The sequence below is a fragment of the Taudactylus pleione genome, unplaced genomic scaffold, assembly GCF_031769625.1.
Source record: "Taudactylus pleione unplaced genomic scaffold, aTauple2 ptg001032l, whole genome shotgun sequence".
NCBI lineage: Eukaryota > Metazoa > Chordata > Amphibia > Anura > Myobatrachidae > Taudactylus > Taudactylus pleione.
In genome coordinates this window covers 7771039-7792742 of record NW_028285433.1, presented here as the reverse complement: position 1 = coordinate 7792742, position 21704 = coordinate 7771039, and the positions used below count along the sequence as shown (strand labels likewise).

The following is a 21704-nucleotide window of genomic DNA, read 5'->3' as shown; positions in this document are numbered from 1 at the left end:
TTGTGGCCCTTGACCGGCTGTCTGGCATCCTTCGCCAGTAGTTTTTTTTTTTTGGATTCGTTTTGTAAATAAATTTTGTAGTTCTAATATACGTTCTGGCTCATTCTTTTTTTCGAAAACCCAAATAGTTTTCCCTGACATAAGTAGACTGTTCCTGCACGGATTTCCATTTTTTAAAAGTTAGATTGTATTTTGTATTTGTATGTTAAACAGCCACAAGAAACACAGAACAGTAACAATGTCATTTCCCTTTTTGGGTGTAGTGTCAATTAGATCTTTCGCCATTTTACAGGTTCCTAGTTGGTGTGCAAGCTGCTTAGGCCAATCTTCAAAATCCAAAGGTTTGGACAGGCTTCCTTTTGGTGTGGGTTGGGAACCTGCAAACATATTTCAGTTTACATCAACTGGTGTCAGTACTGGATTACCCCTTAGTCAATTGTAAGGTGTGTTAACCTGGTTACACTTGCTGTTAACGTCCAAAAAAAGGAAGACCATTTCACTCTCCAAACATTTATTCACAACATAACTGAGAAATCAAAGTGCTCAGTCCCAAAACAAAAAAACAGTGATAATCTCAAATCCAACACATACAAATAAAATATTTAATTTAAAAAAACAATCAAGAACTGGTTGACGAAGGACCATGCCAACATGATTCCACAAACATGGCGTTGCGATATGGGTTCCAGAATATATGGCCAAAATCACCAGATCCAGGTTTGGTAAGGGTAGCAGGAAGTAGTGAGCGTTGGAGTGGCAAAGATTATGTGAACAAACAGAAGATGGTGCAAAAATAAAAATAAATTAGATGTTCGCAAACAAACACAAACACATTAGGTATAAACACTGTAGTTTGGGTCAAACTTACCTAAAAAATCTGGCCACCACATCATCGCGTATGGCCCCCCCACATACTGACCTCCGACCAACCTCGGGGGGGCCATCCTCAGGTAAGGCATCCTCTGGCTGCATTGGGACACCACTCCTTATGGCGATGTTGTGAAATATCCCACACAGGACCACAATTTTCGACACCATATCCGGCAAATACATGAGCTCGCCACCAGAGCGGTGGAGGCATCTGAATCGGCCTTTTAAAAGGCCGATACAGCGCTCCACCACTTGCCTGGTGGCTGTAAGTGCGGAATTATACTCACTTTGTGGGCCTTGTGTGGGAGCCAAATAAGGAGTGAGCAGCCAGGACATGCAAGGGTATCCACTGTCTCCTGTGAAAAATAAGAGACAACATCAGGAACACTGTGTATCAAGCTTAACATTGTTATGTACTAAAGGTCTCCACTTACCCAGAAGCCACGCATCACCAGCTTGTAGGTTGGTTAATTTCTGCCATATCCCTGATTGCTGGATGACGAAGGAGTCATGTGCACTTCCTGGTAACTTAGCATTCAGGGACAGGATCTGGAGGGAGGCATCACATACCACCATTACATTCAGGGAGTGATAGTGTTTCCTGTTTCTAAATATTGCCTCCAGCCGTGCTGGAGGCTGAAGTGGTATGTGAGTACCATCCACAACCCCTATGATGTGTGGGAAGCCAGCTATTTGGTAAAAATTGGCCTTGGCTAAACTAAGGGCACCCATATCCAAAGGCATTTGAATAAAATGATGGAGGTGCTTGAAAAGTGCCTCCATCACTGCCCTCAGGATCCGGGAAAAGGAGGATTGGGAGATGCCCGCCACTATTCCAACCGTTGTTTGAAACGATCCTGAGGCACAGAAATGTAACACCACCATAAATTGCGTCAGTGGTGGTATTGCTGTTGGACTGTCAATTTGCCGCTCAAGATCACTTTCTATTAATGAGAGAGTGTCTATGATGATTTTGGGAGGTAGACGGTAGCGGCTTAAAACCTCATCATCGGGCATTCCAAAAAGGGTGACACGTGTTCGAAATATCTGGGGCCTTGCATGCCTACGATGCCTACGCCTGGGATGAGATTGAGGTTGGTCGGCTTCCGGGAGCATGGCCAGAACAATCCTCCCCAGATCAACCTGAAAAGCCAAAATTTTAAAGTAAGGCTTTTGAACCACCCCAAAACTATATTAAAACAACTTAGCTTGATGAGAGCATCCATTGCTGCTTACATGCCGGGGTATTGTCATGATATGTCCAAACTGAAAATAAACAACAAAATTACTTGACACATTTCACTCTGTGCATTTTTGTGGATACATTTTGTGCTAGACCAAAGTTCAAATATGCCAAACACCCATTTAGCAAAACCGCTAAGCGACATTTAACACAGTACATCAAAACGGGTCGAAATGTTGGCTTAAAAATGAGAAAGCTAAACCATCAAAAAGTTAGAATGATTATTAAGCTGTTTAAAATGTGCTAATTAGTTCGCTAATACAAGTCCCAAGAGTAACTACTAAAAATGCGCTAATTAGTTCGCTAATACAAGTCCCAAGAGTAACTACTAAAAATGCGCTAATTAGTTCGCTAATACAAGTCCCAAGAGTAACTACTAAAAATGCGCTAATTAGTTCGCTAATACAAGTGCCAAGAGTAACTACTAAAAATGCGCTAATTAGTTCGCTAATACAAGATAAAAAATGGACTTACCAAGAGCAAATATCTAAGATGCAAAATCAAAAGGTCTTTGGGGTCGAAAAAAAACAAAATCTAAAATAGAATAAATTAGGTATCCAAAAATTACAAAATATACGAAACACAATGAAACAACAATTGAACAAAAGTTAGACTTCACAAAACTTACCAAATCAACAAACGAGGTCCCAAAAATATAAACCAACAAAGATAACGGGAAAAAAAACGCAAATCTAAACAACAAACGATTCAACAACCTCCAACTCCTTTCTACACAATCAATACACTCCAGCCAAGATAACCTCCAACAATCCAAAAACGCCACCTCGACTTGAGACACACCAAGCCATAAATAGTGTTTCGTTTCCCGTACAAATTAAGGAGGGATCATAGGGCCGCACAATCAATGATGCGGCCGCAAAATAAGGACGCATGTATAAATACGTCACGAAAACACATTCAAATTCTGTTGTATTTCTTGTTTGGACCGCAGACATGGCGACAGACCAGGGAAAAAATGCCCAAGAGTCAGGCGGTAAGTCTTTCATGCATTTTCTATCAACGATTAATTTGAACCATAAGATGAGGCAAGTTGTGATTTTGTGAATTCTGTAATTTTACACAAATAGGTGAGGAGGATGACATGGAAGAGGCTGCTGGGCCCAGTATTCCGGCCAAAGCGGCCCAAAAAAAAAGGCAGCCACATTTCACAAGAAAGGAGATGGAGGTTTTGATCCAGAAGTGTGTGGACATCCTGCCACAGGCAGACAGGAATATGAGTCTAAGCCAGAAGTGGAGAATGTGGGAAGAGGTAGCCGTTGCTGTCAATACGGTGGGTGATTATGTCCGTCTAGCCCGGGATGTCAAACGGCGGTAAGTAAACCCTTGCCCCCCCTAAAAACAAACCCCATTTTAAACCAAAGGATAATGGCTTCCATTTTTCCCCACAGATGGGGCGACTTCAAATATCGCCTAAAGCAAAAACTCGCGGACAGGGCTAGGCATGCAAGGGGGACAGGTGGGGGTCCCACCCCTGTGTCATTGGAGTTGACCGATTTAGAAGAGCTGGCACAGGGGTGTGTGCAGCCTGTGGAGGTGTTTGGCGTGTCCAACATGGATACGGACATGCCAGACTTTGCGGCTCCTCATGTTGGCCCAGGTAAGTATTGTGATGTCACCAACTCTGAAATGCTATTGTGCCAATATGTAGATTCTAATGTGACTCTTTTCTCATTTTTCCAACAGAGACACAGGCGGATGAGTCTGCTCCAGAGGGAAGCCTTGGCCGCAGAATTTCTGCTGGCTCTGCAGGGGAGGAACCAGTACATCCGGCTGAGGACCCTGCAGAAGCCAGTCCAGGGCGTGCCCCCTCGCAGGCAGTGGGCCTCCTCACAGAACTCAATTTCAAATCGGATTTCCATACGGAGATTCTGCAGAGGATGGACGCCAGTCTGCTACGGGTGGCTGAGGCCCTGGAGCAAAATGCTGCGGCCAACGTGACCATTGGTCAGGCCCTGGCCGAAAATACCAGGGCCAACATCCGCATCGCCGATGCCCTGGAGCAGCTCATTCGCCAGCACATGGTGGAGCCGACCTCCCTTCCTGCCGGAACATCAGGATCCTCCACCTCTGGCACAACATCAGCCAATCCTCCAAATGTGCCTAGCCCTGTGCCTAGTCCAGAGGCCACAACATCTGCCTCTGGACAGGCCAGCCCGATGGCATCCCGGACCCGGTCTGGCGCCCACCCTCCCCCATCCAAACGGGCGAAAAAACGGTGACAGCAATGGCGACTTTTCCCACACTCCTTCTGTGCTTGGCTCATATTCCTTTCTGGTCAAAACTTCCCTCTCCTTTCTTGTGAAATGTTTTTAAGTTATTTTTGTACGTTTATGTTATCAGTTATTGATTTTTTTTTTGGGATAAAAAGTATCTTTGGCAGAAAAACTAAAAAAAAATATTATGCCAATTGGTTTGTGTTTAAACAATAAATTTATGCCAAAAATCTGACATTGTATTGTGACATTATTGGACAAATGGGTTACATTTAATCCTGGCCCTAAAGGCAAAAAAGGACACCAAAAACCATTTCATTTTGTCTAAAAAAAAGGCCTCTTGAAGGAACGTTTAAAAAAACACATAACGATGCAAATTGCACATTAAAAAAAAAAAGGGGGAGCTAATTAAAACATGATGACATTATTGTCACAATAGGCCATAAACAACAAATTGAGGCAAAAAAACCCCCCCAAAAATGTACGCCAATTGATTGTGTAATCCTGACATTAACAGGTATGATTTCCACCTGCGTACGGTTTTGTGCTATCCCAATAAACTGCTTTCCAAACACATACCAAGCCGGTTTTCAATACAACACTAATTGCTTTTGTGACCACCCGCGATTAATCGCTGCAACATCATGGAGTCCCGGGACGGAGGAGAAGGCCATCGCCAATGTGGTCGAGTAATCCAGACCCTAAACTGTGCGAGCATTTTGAAGGGAAAGAGGATGTTCCAGTGACGTATGTGACGGTCCGAACACATTTTACGCTCGCATCTGCTAATGTATGTACGGCCCCAAAAACGCCTCGCCACGCCTGCGTTTTTCCATCTCCACCCCCGTCAACACCCAAAAACACCCTGTTCTGTCAATCACATTTGACATGTCACTTCCTGTACGCTATTTTAGGAACGACAGATAAAAAGCTCGCAATCGGCCGTACGCACATGCGCAGTGTAACACCGACGCATGCGTGGTTAGTCAACATCGGAACGCAACGAGCGTACTGCTGTTTGCGAGTGGGTCTGAATGAGGGCTATAGTCTTTGGATCCTTTGAGAGGCTCTAAGACGAAATGATAATCCTAGGGGTAAATTTACAAAGAATCGTGTTTGATCAAGTTTTGTAGTTTTTAAAACCGATTTTGAACTCGGGTGATTTTTGGCTTCTGAAACACTCAAATTTACTAAAATGCTTGTTTAGCTGAGATCGTGTTTTCCGTTGTTCGATATTACTTACCCGAGTTTGCAGTTTCTGACTGCAGCCAAACTCTCCCGAACAAGCAGCCTGCACATCAGTGAGATATGTGAAGGCTGCTTGTGTGTTATATTTGTGAAAAAAAGGTTAATAAAAAAAAAATTTACATTACACGTTACTAAAAATACGAGGAAATAAACGTGTAGGGTTCCCCTGTATTTTAGGAACCAGCACTGGGCTTCTGAGCCTGTCCTGGTTTTAAAAATAGGGGGGGAAAATTGCGTAGGGATCCCCCTATTTTTAAAACCAGAACTGGGCTCAAATCCAACCGCGGTATAATGCCACAGCCAGGGGACTCTTTCACCGGGTCTCCCCGGCCAATGCATTATAACCCCAAGCCAGTCAGCCCAAGCTGGGGATCTCAGGGAAGGTGGTAACCCCCCCAATAAAGGGGTCCCCCCTCTCCCAAGCACCCCAGGCTTAAGCTGAAGCCCGGGGCTCTTCCTTGCACCCCTGGAGCGTTGGGTGCAGGTGTTAGTGGTGAAAATAGAGTAAAACTATTGTTTTTTTCAGTGGAACTACAGGTGCCAGCGTGTTTTTATGCCTCATTTTCATTATCCTTCGACTTGTGTAGCATAACACTACCCCTTCTCTTTTTTTGTTTAACTCCACTCTGACACCCAACTCATCCTCTTTATAATTCAGTACTTGCATTCATAGCTGTGTTATATCCTCTGTTTCTTCTTGTATTTTTAATAGATACTGTAGATAGATAGATATTATTATTTATTTTTTATTGTAGGTGCCAGTGTTTGGAAGGCTTTACCGGACAATTCTGTGAAGTTAATGTCAATGAATGTGAATCCAGTCCGTGCCTTAACCTGGCTAAATGTATAGATGGCATAAATTCTTATATTTGTAAATGCTCACCAGGATTTGCTGGAAGCAGGTGTGAAACAGGTATTACTCATTTTGTTTACTGCTGAAAACACATTTTGGTTTCTGCTGTTAGCTCAACATGTTCTATCTACTTCTATGTGCTACTAGCACTATTAGATCATTCATTTTGTTGCTATTCAATTGATAAATAGGGATTCTGGTTTTCAGTTTTAACCGAAAGAAATACTAAAATCTCCACAGGAGTGGATTTATTCAAACTTTACCCCCCCACACACAAAATCTTATTCAAAAGTGAAGCTTGAATGAGTCTGTGTGAATCAAAAAAACAACTTACTCCTCTAGTGTATCACCAGATATTATAATCTTTAAGTACTGCCTAACGTGACCCATTATCAATCAAAAAGGCAAAACACTTCATTTTCAAACAAAATAATACGCTTCTAAATGTAACTTGCAACTCCTAGAACAATAACTGACTCAAATAATCAGAGTACCAAGCAATATGTTACTAAGGGCCCTATTTATCTTTTTTTATTTTACTTTTTTTCACGTTATTTATGTATCACCTAAATGTACAAAGGGGCAATTGAAGTAGAATTTGGAATATTCAGAGGGGGAGATCGCCCATAGGGGGTGAGGAGGTGTGCGAAGTGGATTCACAGGGATGTATATTCTCGCAAGCTCTGTCCCTGCATGCAAATTTATCACATCTGCATCTGAGATGCCCCCTCTTCCCTCCAAGACCCCCTTGTCTCCCCCAATAAGTTGACACTTACCTGCACGGATATTTGGTGAGCTCCTCTGTGCCTCCAGCCAGCTGATCTCTGGGCTTCAGCACTGTGACTCTGGCATCTGATTTACGCTGTAAACTGAAATGCAGCTTTATGGTACAAGTCAGATGCCGGTGTCATAGAGCAGGATCTCAGCGATCAACTGACTGGAGGCACAGAGCAGTTCGCTGGATCACTGATCACTGCTGGGTGCAGGTAAGGGCATTCGGCATCCCAGCGGTCTGGATGCCGATGCGTGCCTTACCGGCGCCAGAATACCAACGCTGGTCAGAATCCTGGCACCGGCATCCCGACTGCTGGGATGCCGTAGGTAAGTAGTGGAGTGAGTGGGAGGGTAAGGTTTAGGGGTTAGGCACTAGGGGGAGGGTTAGGCACTAAGGAGGAAGGGTTAGGTTTAGGGTGCGGGGAGGGGGAGGTTTGGTTTATGCACTAGGGGGGGAGGTTAGGTTCAGGCACCAGGAAGGGAGGGGTAGGGTAGTGAGAGGGGTAGGGTTAGCATACCAACCACCAAGTGTCGGTATGTTAACCCTTTCGGGATCCAGGCATCAGAATTACATACTGATTCCGCAGGTATGTGTTGGGTGGGAGTGTGGTCCTAGTCCCAACGCCGTGTACTCTTGGGTGAATATAGCTATTTAAGGTAAGATGTAATTTGTTATTCTTATTCTGACGATAGTGTTTCTAACACTGAAAGGTCGATCAAACCTCCATGTTAGTGCCTGTTATTGTGCTGAGTGCCGCACCATCACGTTGCTTGTACTGTTCTGTCTATGGGGGCACCAGGTGTGAGGGCCCAGGTGGCGTAATTATCGCAGGGCTTTCCTAGGTATTTTTTGACAATTGAACCTTGGTAAATTTGAAGCAGATCGCATTTCCCATTACAAGAATGGGAAATACCATCTGTTTACTAAAAATATGGGAATTTAAAGACTTAAAGTATTTTTTCACGAAAACTGCTCTAAAAGTCCTTTAATACCTTTTATGTGATAACAAAATCACTTTATTTTAGTAAAAATAGTATTCATAAATAGGACCCTAAAGCTGGATCAGCAGATTATTCCATGAGTAGCCTGTAATGGAGGTCTCTATATAAGAGCACATTCTATAGATTATATGACTGCACAAACTGTGAGCATATATCATATTATTGGTGTAGCTTATTATGCAGTAAGATAGAAGGAAGAATAGTTTTCCAAGTCATGACAATCTACAGATGACCCTGTAGAGAGTCTCAGTAGCCTCCTTAGCTACTTGTTACCCATCACTGCTCTATGGCATGCTATTTGCAGCGATACATATGAATTAACACAGCAAATTACCATTACACTTATGCCCAGACAGCGCAGATATTAAGTGGCTGTCCCAGTGATGACTGTGCCCCATTGAGTGTTCCTTCACCTTATCTCAACAGTGCAGGAAAAAACTTACAGGTTGAGACTCATGCCCGGGATGCTTTTCCCTATAAGCTACAGCTATACGCTACAGCGTCTAATGCAGGGATGGGAAACCTCAGGCCCGGGGGCCGTATAAGGCCCCGGAATAATTTGGTCTGGCCCTCTGGGCTTTTTTCTGCTAGCCTCATCTGGCTAGCATTTTGGCTAGAATGGCACCCTACAGCCAGAATCTATGCAGCAGTGCTGCCTGGAACATCCTTAGGACGCTTCAGACGGTCACACCGCTGCCCTTACAGCTCCCCGGAGAATCCTCGGGATGCTCCGGGCATTACTGTAATCCTCAGCGATTGTGGCCCCACCCCTGTGTGGCATCACATGGATGGGGCGTGGTCTGCACCAGGCCTGCGAATAAGGTTATAAATATCAAAATGGCCCTCAGCAGAAAAAAGGTTCCCCACCCCTGGTCTAATGCCATCAACCACAGTGGTAGCCCCGTTGGCCACCTCACACTGGGTCCCGCCACTCATTGCTACATCACCAGCATGCGGGACATTGCATTATATGTGTCCTCGGGCAGAATGTGAAATGGAACTACTACAGTGTATTTTACACAATAGTGCTTATGGGAGTATTTACACAGTATACTTTTTAATAACACTGCCAGCATATTTTATTGACAATTTTATTGGTAGCGGCCCCTACAAGTTAGTCGCCCTGGGGCCCCCACAAACCTTAATCCTGCCCTGGTATTAGCTATCCGGGTAAAACTCTGAAAAACATAGCTTTCAGGAACCTTATAGATCGCTGCACATTACAGTCCTCATTGACAATGGGTATTGCCATATTCTATGCTAACTGGTTTAAGCTTTTTCTAAAAAGCCGTGATACAGAAATATTCCTGAACTATTTCTGCATGGTTTGAAGCTTAATAAATAGGCCCCTTAATCTAATGTGCATAGCCACAATGTATTAAGTATGATTAACAATTAATAAACCCATTCTTTTCACCTTTATTATTAAGCAGAATAATTAATTTCCTCTTTTTAAACTTTATATTAGGGATAGGGAACCTCAGGACCGGGGACCTTATAAGGCCCACAGAATCATATGGTCTGGCTCTCAGAGCTTTTTTCTGCTAGCCTCATCTGGCTAGCAGGTTGCCTAGAATGGCACCCTGCAGCCAGAATCTATGCAGCAGTGCCGCCTGAATTGTCCTCAGGATGCTTTAGACGGTCACACTACTACCCTTACAGCTCCCCAAAGCATCCTCAAGATACTCCGGGCATTGCTGTAATCACCGATGATTGTGGCCTCACCCCATGTGACATCACACAGAGGGGGCGTGGCCTGACCAGGCCCGCAAATAATATTATATATAACAAAATGGCCCTTGGCAGTAAAAAGGTTCCCCACCCCTGCTTTATATCCATAGCATGTACTAGTTAATTAATTTTGTAAACAGATCTTGTTATATTTATGCTTAAACATTTTTTATCAAAAAGCTAAAATATTTTTGTTTGGTGCAGAACAGTCCTCTGGATTTAATCTGGAATTTGAAGTCTCAGGTATATATGGCTATGTCATGCTTGATAACATTTTACCCACACTGAGCGCTATCACCTGCGCTTTCTGGATGAGATCTTCTGATGTCACGAATTATGGAACACCGATATCATATGCTATTGACAACGGCATCGATAATGCATTTCTACTCACAGACTATAACGGGTAATTAAAACACTAATGCTAATACTGTCATTGATTTCCTTTACCTTGACTTGCAGAACAGTGGGGTCAAGTGTCTGCATATTCCACCAATCATCTATTACTACCTAAATAAGTCAATGTTTTTTAATCAGTCTGACTAGGTGTCTACCCTTTCAAGATGCTGAATCAGCACAGAGAAATTGCTGGAATTATTTTTTCTCCCTTGGGTACATACAGGGAGATTGAAAGTAAATTAAATATATTTATTGATTTTAAAAAGTGACAGATGCATATTAAAATGTAAAATATTAAAAAAGAATTATGGAAACTATCAAGTTTACTAATATTCTTCACAGTTAACTAATTATTTTGATTCAGGGATTACAGCAAGCCTGCTAAGAAAGAAGTATTGCCAACACATATGCATACCAACTAAAATCATAGGGTTTGAAGTAGCAGTCTAATTAAATTGTATTATACCATTAACTCAATCACATATGTGATTGAGCTGCTCTGTGGATGGGTATTATTTACACTGGTACCACTAGTGAAATGTGAGCAGTACTTATGTACATTAACCCCCCAGGACAAGATAAGCTCCTTAGCCACTTATCACAGTGTACTGTACATGGATTAAGTTGATTTTGATGTACACAAATATTGAGAAGGGCCTTTGATAGCATTGATTGAATTATAGGAAACGTACACTTAAATCTCCTAGGCACAGGTCCGTGTTATGCTAAATTGGAAAGTGACATTAGATAATAAGCTATCCTGTCAATTTATTATTGCTCACAGATTTGCACAGATAATTAACATCTGCTTTTGCCACTATTAGCAGCGATAACAGACCTCTCGCCACTCCAGTCTGTCCTCAATGCTGCTGCTCGGCTCATCTTCCTCTTCAAACGTTCTACTGTATATCTGTCTCCCCTCTTCTACAAGCCCTACACTGGCATCCCATCCCCTTTAGAGCCCACTTGCCTTCACACTCCTGCCACAGCCACTTTGCTCAACAAATGCACACTGCCTCTGATTACTTCCTCTCACTCTCGCCTCCAAGATTTTGCCCGTGCTGCTTCCTACCTCTGGAACTCTCTCCCTTTCCCTATCAAATTCTCCACCTCTCTACAAATCTTCAAACAGGCTCTCAAGACCCACTTCTTCATCAAAGCCCTCCAGCTCTCATTCTAACCCAATGCTCAATGATCCTTCCTCACTGTCTACCCCATCTGTGTCATCTCTGTCCTTCCTTTTAGTATGTAAGCTCTCATGAGCAGGGCCCTCTTCTCTCATGTGGTTCTCCTTCCCTTACTCATACTATCATCTACTCCTAACTCCCCACAAGGGAACCTAACTTGGTGGCTTGTGCCCTGCTTCTTGTTGAGTGTTATGATTGCCAATGGAGCAATGTTTATAAACCATGTCCTTGTCCTGCATTGTTTTGTACTGTTAATATCCGTTTTCTTGTGTGGTCATATATTATGTACTTTGTAAGGCGCAGCTTGTGGCGCTATATATATATAAATAAATAAATATATATATATATATATATATATATATAAATATAAAGGATACTAATTGAGGAAATTTATCATTAAAGTCATGCCAGGACAGCACATGTAATAATAGGTTGTCCTGGTGATTACTTTGCCCCATTGGAAGCTTGTTTACTCCTTGCTTATTGCATCGGTGAAGGAGGTGTTTGTGCTGCAAATGTGTGTCCATCTTCCCAAGCATGAGGATAAACTAGCTGCCAGAAAAAGATCCAAAGAGCCCTCTTCAATGATACTGTAGTCATCTGAAGTTGATATCAGCTGTCCTGGCTAAGCTTCAAAAACTAAGCTTTTCAGAGCTTGGCAATTTGACATAGAATGTGGTCCACATTGAGAATGTTTACATCAATTACAAATAATATGCACAATGCATTGTGGTACTTTCTTTGCTATGCAGATGGGTACTCTATGTCAATGGAAAGGAGAAAATAACTGACTGTCCTTCAGTGAATGACGGCAAATGGCATCACATTGTAGTTACCTGGACAAGTACTGACGGGTCCTGGAAAGTGTACATTGATGGAAAACTATCTGATGGTGGAAAAGGTTTATCAGTAGGGGCTCACATACCTGGTGGGTTGCAGCCATGAATTAATCACAAAAAACTACATAATCGACAAATTGAAAAAGTCTGAAGTGACATATGTGAATGAAGTAATAGATTAAGTAATAGATTAATCACAATATCATGCAATTCTCAAAAATGTGTATGGACAGTTGTCTCATTGTTAGTTTACTGACATCAGTCACTGATGATGATCTCATAAAAACTGGGTATACTTATTGCAGAAATAACCCTGTGCTTTAAATGGGAACTTATGTTTAATTAATGTAACAAACTAAAAACATCACTTTCTATAATGATTGCATTAATATAAAGTATATGAATACAGCTCTGGGAGTCATTCAAATCCTATAACTAACTAATGAAAATAAAGTAGGTAACAAATATAAAAAAGCATGTACAAGTTGAGTCTCCCATATCCAAAATGCTTGGGACCAAAAGTATTTTGCATATGTATTTTTCCATATTTTGGAATATTTGCATACCATGAGAGATCTTGGGGATGGGACTCAAGATCTAAACACAGAATATATTTATGTTTCATATACACCTTATACACACAGCCTGAAGATGATGTTATACAATATTTGTAATAATTTTGTGCATCAAACAACGTTTGTGTACATTGAACCATCAGAAAGCAAAGGTTTCACTATCTCAGTCAAGCTAAACAAACGCAGCATTTCGGAATATTTGGATATTGGAGACTAAACCTGTACAAGCCTTATAGCAATATTTAATTAAGTCACAAAAAATATAATATATTGAATATTTGCCATTATACTTTAGGTGCCTGTGGTGCACTTGCTGTAAGGTTTGTTTGGGCATTCAATTTTATAGTCTGTGTTTATCAACTCTATTGTTGCTAAGCTTGGTTAGATAGTCTAACATCCAGTGTGACACTCTGGTGTTTTAGGAGGTGGCGCTCTGGTTCTTGCCCAAGAACAAGACCAAAGAGGAGAAGGTTTCAATCCAGCTGAATCGTTTGTTGGCTCAATCAGTCAACTTAACATATGGGATTATCCACTAGCTCCTGAACAGGTAAACTTTTATGCATGTGAATTCGGTAAATGGTTAGGAGATGAGTAGTCTAACTCTAACCTATTATCATTATGTCAGTGACAATTGATCTCATTAAATTGTATATTTACCAGGTGAAAGCCTTGGCTAGCTCATGCCCTCAAAATCTTCAAAAGGGAAATGTATTAGCTTGGGCTGATTTCTTACCAGGTGTTGTTGGAAGAGTTAAAGTCGACCACAAGAGCAAATTCTGTTCTGGTAAGTATTGTAGCTTCTTCTTCAGTTGATACTGAATCTGTATCTGGATATAATGTTTGAAATAATGGTTAATGTCTACAGATTGTCCAGCCTTGGAAGGCTCTTCGCCTCATTTGCATGCATCCATCAGTGAGCTCAAGCCAGGTTCCAAGATCAGTCTATCGTGTAACCCAGGCTATCAAATTGTGGGAAGCTCTGAACAGCAATGTCTTAATATGGGAGAGTGGGATCATCCTCTGCCACGCTGTGAAAGTTAGTATTTATTACATACTATGGAGGAATATAATATGAGTAGCTGGGGAGATACAGTAGGTTAGGATTTTAGAGTTACTGTCTGCATATATTCTCAGCAATGCAAGCACATATATGTGCTCCTGTTTATTTAAAGCAGTGATGAGCCATAGGTGGCCTGCTGAGCTTTCAGCTGTAGCCCCCAGCTCCTTCCTGCTTCACAGCTAAACAGTTATTTTCTCTGCTTTATGCAATATTGTCCTTTATTCTCTACCCTAAAGGGCTGATTTAGGATAAATGTATGAGAGGCATTACTGAATTATTGTTCTTATAAAAGATGTGTTTTTATGTGAGGGGGCTTCATGAGGGGTGCTTTGCAGTGCTTGTGGATTTGAGTGGCATGTGTGGAAATTGGATGTTTTTTGTGCATGTGAAATCTATTATAGTGGCATATTATGTCTCTTTTTTATTAAATGTACTGTTTTAATTTAAAACTGACATTAAGGACAATTCACAGCACGTTTCAAGGTTAGAGCGACCCACATGCGGCCCTTGAAGTGTTTTATATTGCCTATCACACTAAAATAATATGATGTTAGTGAATCTTAAGAGATTGTGGGAAATGTGAGAGTAAATTACCAGTGGCTGATGAAGCCTTTGGCATGATACAAATGAGACGTTGTATGCCATTAGAGGCTTGCAGCTTTAGTATAGTGAGCACTGAATAGAATAATTTAGATTGCGTGTGATCACTTAGTGCACATGCTAAATAATTGCTACAATTATAAGGTCTATTTAAGAACTACTAGTGCAAAATTGATGCAGCTCTGGATTTTGAAATTTGGGAAATTTGATAATGGGTATATACTGTATATGAGCTGTGGCATACAGTTGTTCAATTTAAGTTGTGTACCTCCAATCATAACTAGTTGCCTTTTCTATATGAAATGGCAATATGTGTGTATTACAGTAATGTAGTTGCTCCAGCAGTCTTTATTATTTAAGGGATCAGCTGTGGAAGACCTCCTCACTTGAACAATGGAGTAAATACTGATGAGGACTTTTTTGCTGGAAGCACAGTCACATACCAGTGTAATAGTGGGTACTATCTACTTGGAGATTCAAGGATGTTTTGTACAGACCATGGAAGCTGGGATGGCACCTCACCTATATGTCTGGGTATGTTCATTTTTGTTTAATTTGCTTTTGTAGAAAACACATGGATGACATATTTCATCTACAGCTTATAGATCATAGCGCCATATAATATGTTCCATTTCATCCATTTATTACATTTGTACAAAAAAGACCAACAACTATTCTATAACACTTAACAGCAATACTCTGGGGGCAGTCTACACAAGGGGTAAACAATAATTATTTCGCAGTAACACAGGTTACATTCATATATATGTGTTTTTATAGAAAACTTTTATTAATTTTATAATTAAGAAAAATAGTTTACCTTATGTGTATGTATTTCTGTTAAAACACCCTGTAATCCCTCACCTAATGTAGTGCACTTTGCAGGTACCTTTTTGTAACAACTTGTCATCAGAGATACTGTAAGATAAATATTTTATACACAATACAAAAATATATTCTCATTTTGCTAAATGACCACGTTGTCCGAAATGTATTTGCATTGTAAAACATAATTAACACTCAGAGGAATAAAATATTTGTTCTTTACTGTCATCCTTCTTTTAAGATGTTGATGAATGTGCACTTGGATCAGATTGTGACAAACATGCCTCTTGTAGAAACAGCAATGGCTCCTATATATGTACCTGTATCCACCCTTATACTGGTGATGGGAAAATGTGTGCAGGTAAAGTCTTAATCTAAGGTAGTGGCTACTTCCTGCATGACACCTCTAGGGGGCTCACAGCATGTGCACTTTCATTGTGCCTTTTTGTATTGCATTAATATACCATGGGCTGTCCTGTGATGCCAATATGTACTCATACGTTTTTCTTGGTTATCATTTCTGTCACATATAGGTGTCTATTCATCATCACTTAATTTCTACAAAAAATTTTAGAAATTAAGTGTCCGGGCCTCTCGTCAAGAATCTAGATCCATACAGTATATAGCTCGCGTGTATTTATATTTATTTCCCAAACACGTATAAAAGTAACTTAGAAAAAAAAAAATACCATTGCTTGACAATGACCTTTATATTACATTCTATATAAAATATGGCACAGTATATATCCCATACTTTGATATTATAAAGCTATTCACAGTCATTGAGTTATGTGACAACACAGACAAAAGGCTGGAGGCTAAGCGCTTTTTATACATGTAACAAGAAAAGAAATGACTTCTAACACAATTGTATACTTTACAGCAGGGTATGCCATTCTTTATAATACACGTTTTCCTAATTATTTAGTTGATTATAGGGATTGACGTCAGAACTCTCCATTAAAAGTAATATGTACAGGCATTTATACTGTATATTAGCGTCACTTGTGTTTTGTACAGTATTTCATAATAATTTTGTCATATCACTCGACTGCATATATATTTATAATTTTAAGACATTCTAACAGTTTACTTTGTAGCTATGCTGTGCATTCTACCAATATATAGTAATGTATAAATTGTACCTATACCGTGACACCAACTGCAACCGTGCTCCATGTATAAATCAGGTGTACTTGTCAGTGGTCTCGAACAACCAACTGCAGTAAAGCAAAGGCATTCATGTGTCAAACTAGCTATACACACAAAAAATAATATAATATTATATATATGCCACTATTGAGTATAACCAAAGGCATAAGGAACTTGCATGAAGATAAATCTAAATAAATCAGTATTTGGTGTGACCACCCTTTGCCTTCAAAACAGCATTAATTCCTCTAGGTACACTTGCACAAAGTCAGTGATTTTGTAGGATTATAGTCAGATGTATGATTAACCATTCATAACAAACAGGTGATAATGGTCATCATTTTCATATGTAGGTTGAAAAACAGTTATTAACTAAATTAGAAACAGCTGTGTGAGAAGGTGTAAAACTGGATGAGGAACAGCCAAACTCTGCTACAAAGGTGAGGTTGTGGAAGACAGTTTCATGTTACAGGTCATACACCATGGCAAGACTGAGCAGAGCAACAAGACACAAGGTAGTTATACTGCAAGATTTCGAAGCAGACTGGGGTTTCAAGATGTGATGTTCAATCTCTTTTGAAGAAGCACTAAGAAACAGGCAACGTTGAGTACTGTATATGCAGTGGTCGGCCAAGGAAACTTAGTGCTTTAAGAACTATCTTCAGTGTAAAGAAGAACAAGGACTCCTGGAAGTGATGAAATGGCCTCCACAGTGCCCTGATCTCAACATCATCGAGTCTGTCTGGGATTACATGAAGAGACAGAAGGATTTGAGCAAGCCTACATCCACAGAAGATCTGTGGTTAGTTCTCCAAGATGTTTGGAAAAACCTCTCTGCCGAGTTCCTTCAAAAACTGTGTGCAAGTGTTCTTAGAAGAAATTATGTTGTTTTGAAGGCAAAGGGTAGTCACACCAAACATTGATTTGATTTAGATTTCCCTTCTGTTTACTTTGCATTTTGTTAATTGATAAAAATAAACTATTAACACTTCTATTTATCAAAGCATTCTTACTTTGCAGCATTTCTTCCACACCTGCCTAAATCTTTTGCACAATACTGTATGTGTGTATATATATATATATATATATATATATATATATATATTCATATATATATATTTGGGTGGCTCTTATTTTAAGACTTTCTGATTACAAGTCTGACACCCACTGATGTAGATCATTTTCATTTGAAAATTATGCGTACCAAAAATCATTATGATCTGACCACTTTTACTATGTACTCAAACCATAAATGTGTATTTTGAATAAAAAATGGGCAATTCTGTAGAGTCCGTACCCTGTAATAGCCAACAGAGCCAAAGTGAGTTAAAATAAAGGTAAGGTCTTTTAATAAACATTTATAAGAATGTGAATACTAAAGTACATAACATATTTCACATAGTAACATTGTTAATAATTGTTGCCCCTTTCTCTAATGGGTGAATGCGGTTCATCAGTGCTTGTGGTAGACGATTTGAGGATGACATCTTTTTTATATATGCTCTACTCAGTTTTTGATTTTTCTATCCTTGCAATTGTTGCTTTTCTCTTTCTTTCTGTAGCCTCTTCTTTTTTGGCAAGTACTTTACCTACTCTAATCATTGCACCTTGTCTTCCTTTCTCTCTTTGGCCCATCAAAAACTCCTTGTCCTCTGTAATCGGCATCACCTCACACTTGCATCTTGTTGAAGGTGATGCACGAGTTGCCATTATGACAGTTAAGGGGCCTATCCATTAGCAGATAAATTGAACGACTGAACGATATATCGTTCAGTCGTTCAATTTATCTGCTAATGGATCGGGCCTGAACGATGACAGATGCGCACTCCCGCGGCTGATAAATTTTATCTTTCGTCTCTCCAACATGTTGGTCAATTATCGCATATCGCTGCCAGTTTATATGTGGTAAACGACGAACGATATTAACAGCAGCTACAAAGCACTGGAGAGAACAAAATCCACTCCCTGAATGATGTCATGCAATATCGTTCATCGTTCGTCTTTTGCACATGTACATGACAGATATCTTTCAGCACAGCCACCACAATTTTCAATAGATATCTTTTGTCTTTCATCGTTCAGAAAAACATCTGCTAATAATGGATAGGCCCATTTACACTTCTACTAATAATGATGATAACCTGCTGTAGTAAGCTTAGACTGTCGTACTGATATCTTCAAACCTGTAAAAAGAGAGCAACAAAAAGCATGTGAGGCCCCTTTAAACATAAAGCAATCAAAGAAAAATTTTACACAAATAACTTTCTAACTAAATGGAACAAAATTGGACCATGAGACCTGAAATTCCAGACAATTAAATTTTTTTCATTGTATAAGTACCACCCTAATATATATATATATATATATATATATATATATATATATATATTACATAAAGTAGATACAATATGACCAATTTAAAGACACACTGGTTCAGTTAAGTAGATATACACATATATAAAGAAACAGTTAAACAATATTAAATCCCCAACAACCTACACCCATACAATAAGAACCTGCTGTGATTTCTGCAGTCACAGCCAAGTCAGTACCACAATGTGATACAGAGATCCAAGGTAATAAATAATAACATAACATTCTAATATCTAGCCTAGTGTGCCACTACACACTGTGCCCCTCCACCTGGCAATAACTGTTAAACTATATACTTATACAGCAGCAGAATGAGGGGTTTGGCTCTGAGTGACAGGAGATAAGTTGTGAGCTCGGTACCCGGGTGTTCTCCTTGCAGTGCAACTTCCATATCCTTCATTAGAACACATGCCAGGTATATAGTATGAAGACCAGCTTCTCTCAATAAAGGTCCCGCCAGCAGCTATACATGGAAATATAAGAATAAGAGCACAGAACTCATGTGCATTGTCAGAAGGGACTCCCCAGTCCCAGCGCAATTATTCATATCTCCAGTGCTTCTCGCGATGTCAGCTCCTCTGTGGGTGGGCCGGCTGGCCCGGCCATCTTGCTATAACAAGCGCTGGCGGGCTGCCTGTCATGCAAGATGGCCGAATGACACTCTACTGGGGGTGGGGCCACAGTAATCTCAGCCCACCGGGAATCTTCATCATGAAGTAAACGCCCCTGCAACCAGTTCTCTCCCAGATGCAGCAGTTTGAGAGATTGTAACACTAAGGATGTGACTGACTAATTTATGTAATTGTTTAAGAATTTCTGTCAGTAATAAAGGTATCAAAACAATAATTTGGGATCTGAAAGGATGATAACACAAAATATGAAGGAAATCGGTTTTCTGGCCACAAGGGTTGAAGTCTAGTTCAGTTTCACCAGATGTGCAGAAAAGATCCCATCTGACTGCAGTTTCTGTATTATAGACTAAATTTAGTAGGGCAAATGATATGAATCTTTGTCTGAACTAGTTACCATTTGAAATGTAAGCATTCTCTTTAATGTAAATATTTATTAAGGACTTTGAAACTCCCACGTGAAAATCCATACAGTCCTCTGAATCTAATTCCTCCCCAGAATCTGAATCCTATATGGACTCACATGGTTCAACATTCCCAGTCTTTTAAACTAAAAGAGTTGATATGGGTCTTTTTGTGGAGTGGTTGTGTAAGCAAAGATTCTCAAGAGTGAGGAGGGGTCTATTTGGTAGACGACCTTTTATAACTTTTTATTTATTAGGAGAACGGCTGATAAAAGCGCAGGCACACACAATTGTAGTCCATGTTTTGCAACAGTTAACACATTTTTATTATTAAGAACATATCTGCAGAAGTCTGTAACAGTTCTACCTATCAGATCAATGAGAGTATAACAATGCACACTGGTGATATTATTCACATTTTTGACAATAAAAAAAAAAATATATATATTAATTGATTGAAACCATGGGCCGAATGTAATAGGGTGAGCGTTTAGAAAATGTGAGTGTTTAGCAGTAAACTCTCACATTGGTCACGTTTTATCTTCAAAATGGGATAACATCTGAATGAGAGTTTAAATCGTGACAGTTTTTTGAGTCTGAAAAACATACGAGTTTGCTCTGTTGCTTTATTCTCTGAACTCTCATCCTATTACATTTGGCCCCTTATCTGCAGATGGTTTTGGAATGGAAAGTAAAGTTGGGGGAAAAGGAATAGGATAAGTTATTTTAATGTATGCAGATGTATGTCTCATGACAATAAAGAAGGGTTATATTTAAATAATAAACTTTTGTATTATTTTTCCAATTTTATTTTTGCCTTTGTTTTTGCATCCCTAGGACACTACAAGCACCAAAGGGGAGATTACACTCACTTACACTAGTTTTGTCTTTCTGCATAGATCCAGGAGGTCGAAACTAATGTAAAGTGTTTTCTTTATCGTGGATATGTGATAGTGTTACCATGCGAGCTATGAACCACTATAGAACATAGCAAAGGGATGGTGGATGAGAGACAAGCTTTAACTACAGAGTAGATATGATCTTTAAGTACTGGTAGAAATGCCGTATGGTGAGGCCAAATTGTCCTTCTACAGTATATCCAAGCTTAAAACATTTGAGGAGGTTTGTGGATGGGGGTAGGTCTCGGGAGAGTAGGCAAGTATGGTTTGGTAATGTGAGACAATGGCAATTTTGGTATTTAAAATAATTGGCATATTTACAGTACAATTGCAGTCCTGTCTTGATTTGTTTTTCTGTTAAGTTTTAACTGTATTCATTTATTTTTATTGTAGAACCAGTGAAGTGTAATGATCCGGGTGAGTTGGAACATGGCAATTATTCAGGTGACCAGTTTGGTGTTGGAAGTGAACTGACTTTTACATGCAGTGAGGGTTATGACTTGATTGGAAGAGTAAGATTGTCTTGTCTAGAATCTGGTGACTGGGATGCTGCAACGCCATACTGTCAAGGTATTATTATTATTATTTGCTGTTTTATAGCACCAGTATACTCATCAATTGTCAACAGACACTGTAATAAAACAAGTCTATGTATTAGATACACAAATAAGTACAAATGCCCAGCTTGCAAGTTTACAATCTTATAGGTCCCAAACATTTTTAAAGGTAATATTTGTATGTTTTTTATCCTGTTTCACTAATACTACTGCCTTTCTGCTACTATGTTTTTGTCCTTTCTGTAATATG

The 21704-nt window shown here is 40.0% G+C and overlaps 1 protein-coding gene across 1 annotated transcript in view; it reads left to right on the top strand.

Annotated features, from left to right (window-relative positions):
* SVEP1 (sushi, von Willebrand factor type A, EGF and pentraxin domain containing 1) overlaps positions 1-21704 on the top strand; it is a 470252-nt gene that overhangs the window by 310520 nt on the left and 138028 nt on the right. The window contains exons 25-33 of the mRNA XM_088461305.1: positions 6351-6508; positions 10160-10361; positions 12294-12469; positions 13378-13502; positions 13616-13739; positions 13821-13991; positions 14976-15149; positions 15682-15801; positions 21291-21467. Coding sequence (XP_088317431.1) covers positions 6351-6508; positions 10160-10361; positions 12294-12469; positions 13378-13502; positions 13616-13739; positions 13821-13991; positions 14976-15149; positions 15682-15801; positions 21291-21467 — 1427 coding nt within the window. The remainder of the gene's footprint in view (positions 1-6350; positions 6509-10159; positions 10362-12293; positions 12470-13377; positions 13503-13615; positions 13740-13820; positions 13992-14975; positions 15150-15681; positions 15802-21290; positions 21468-21704) is intronic.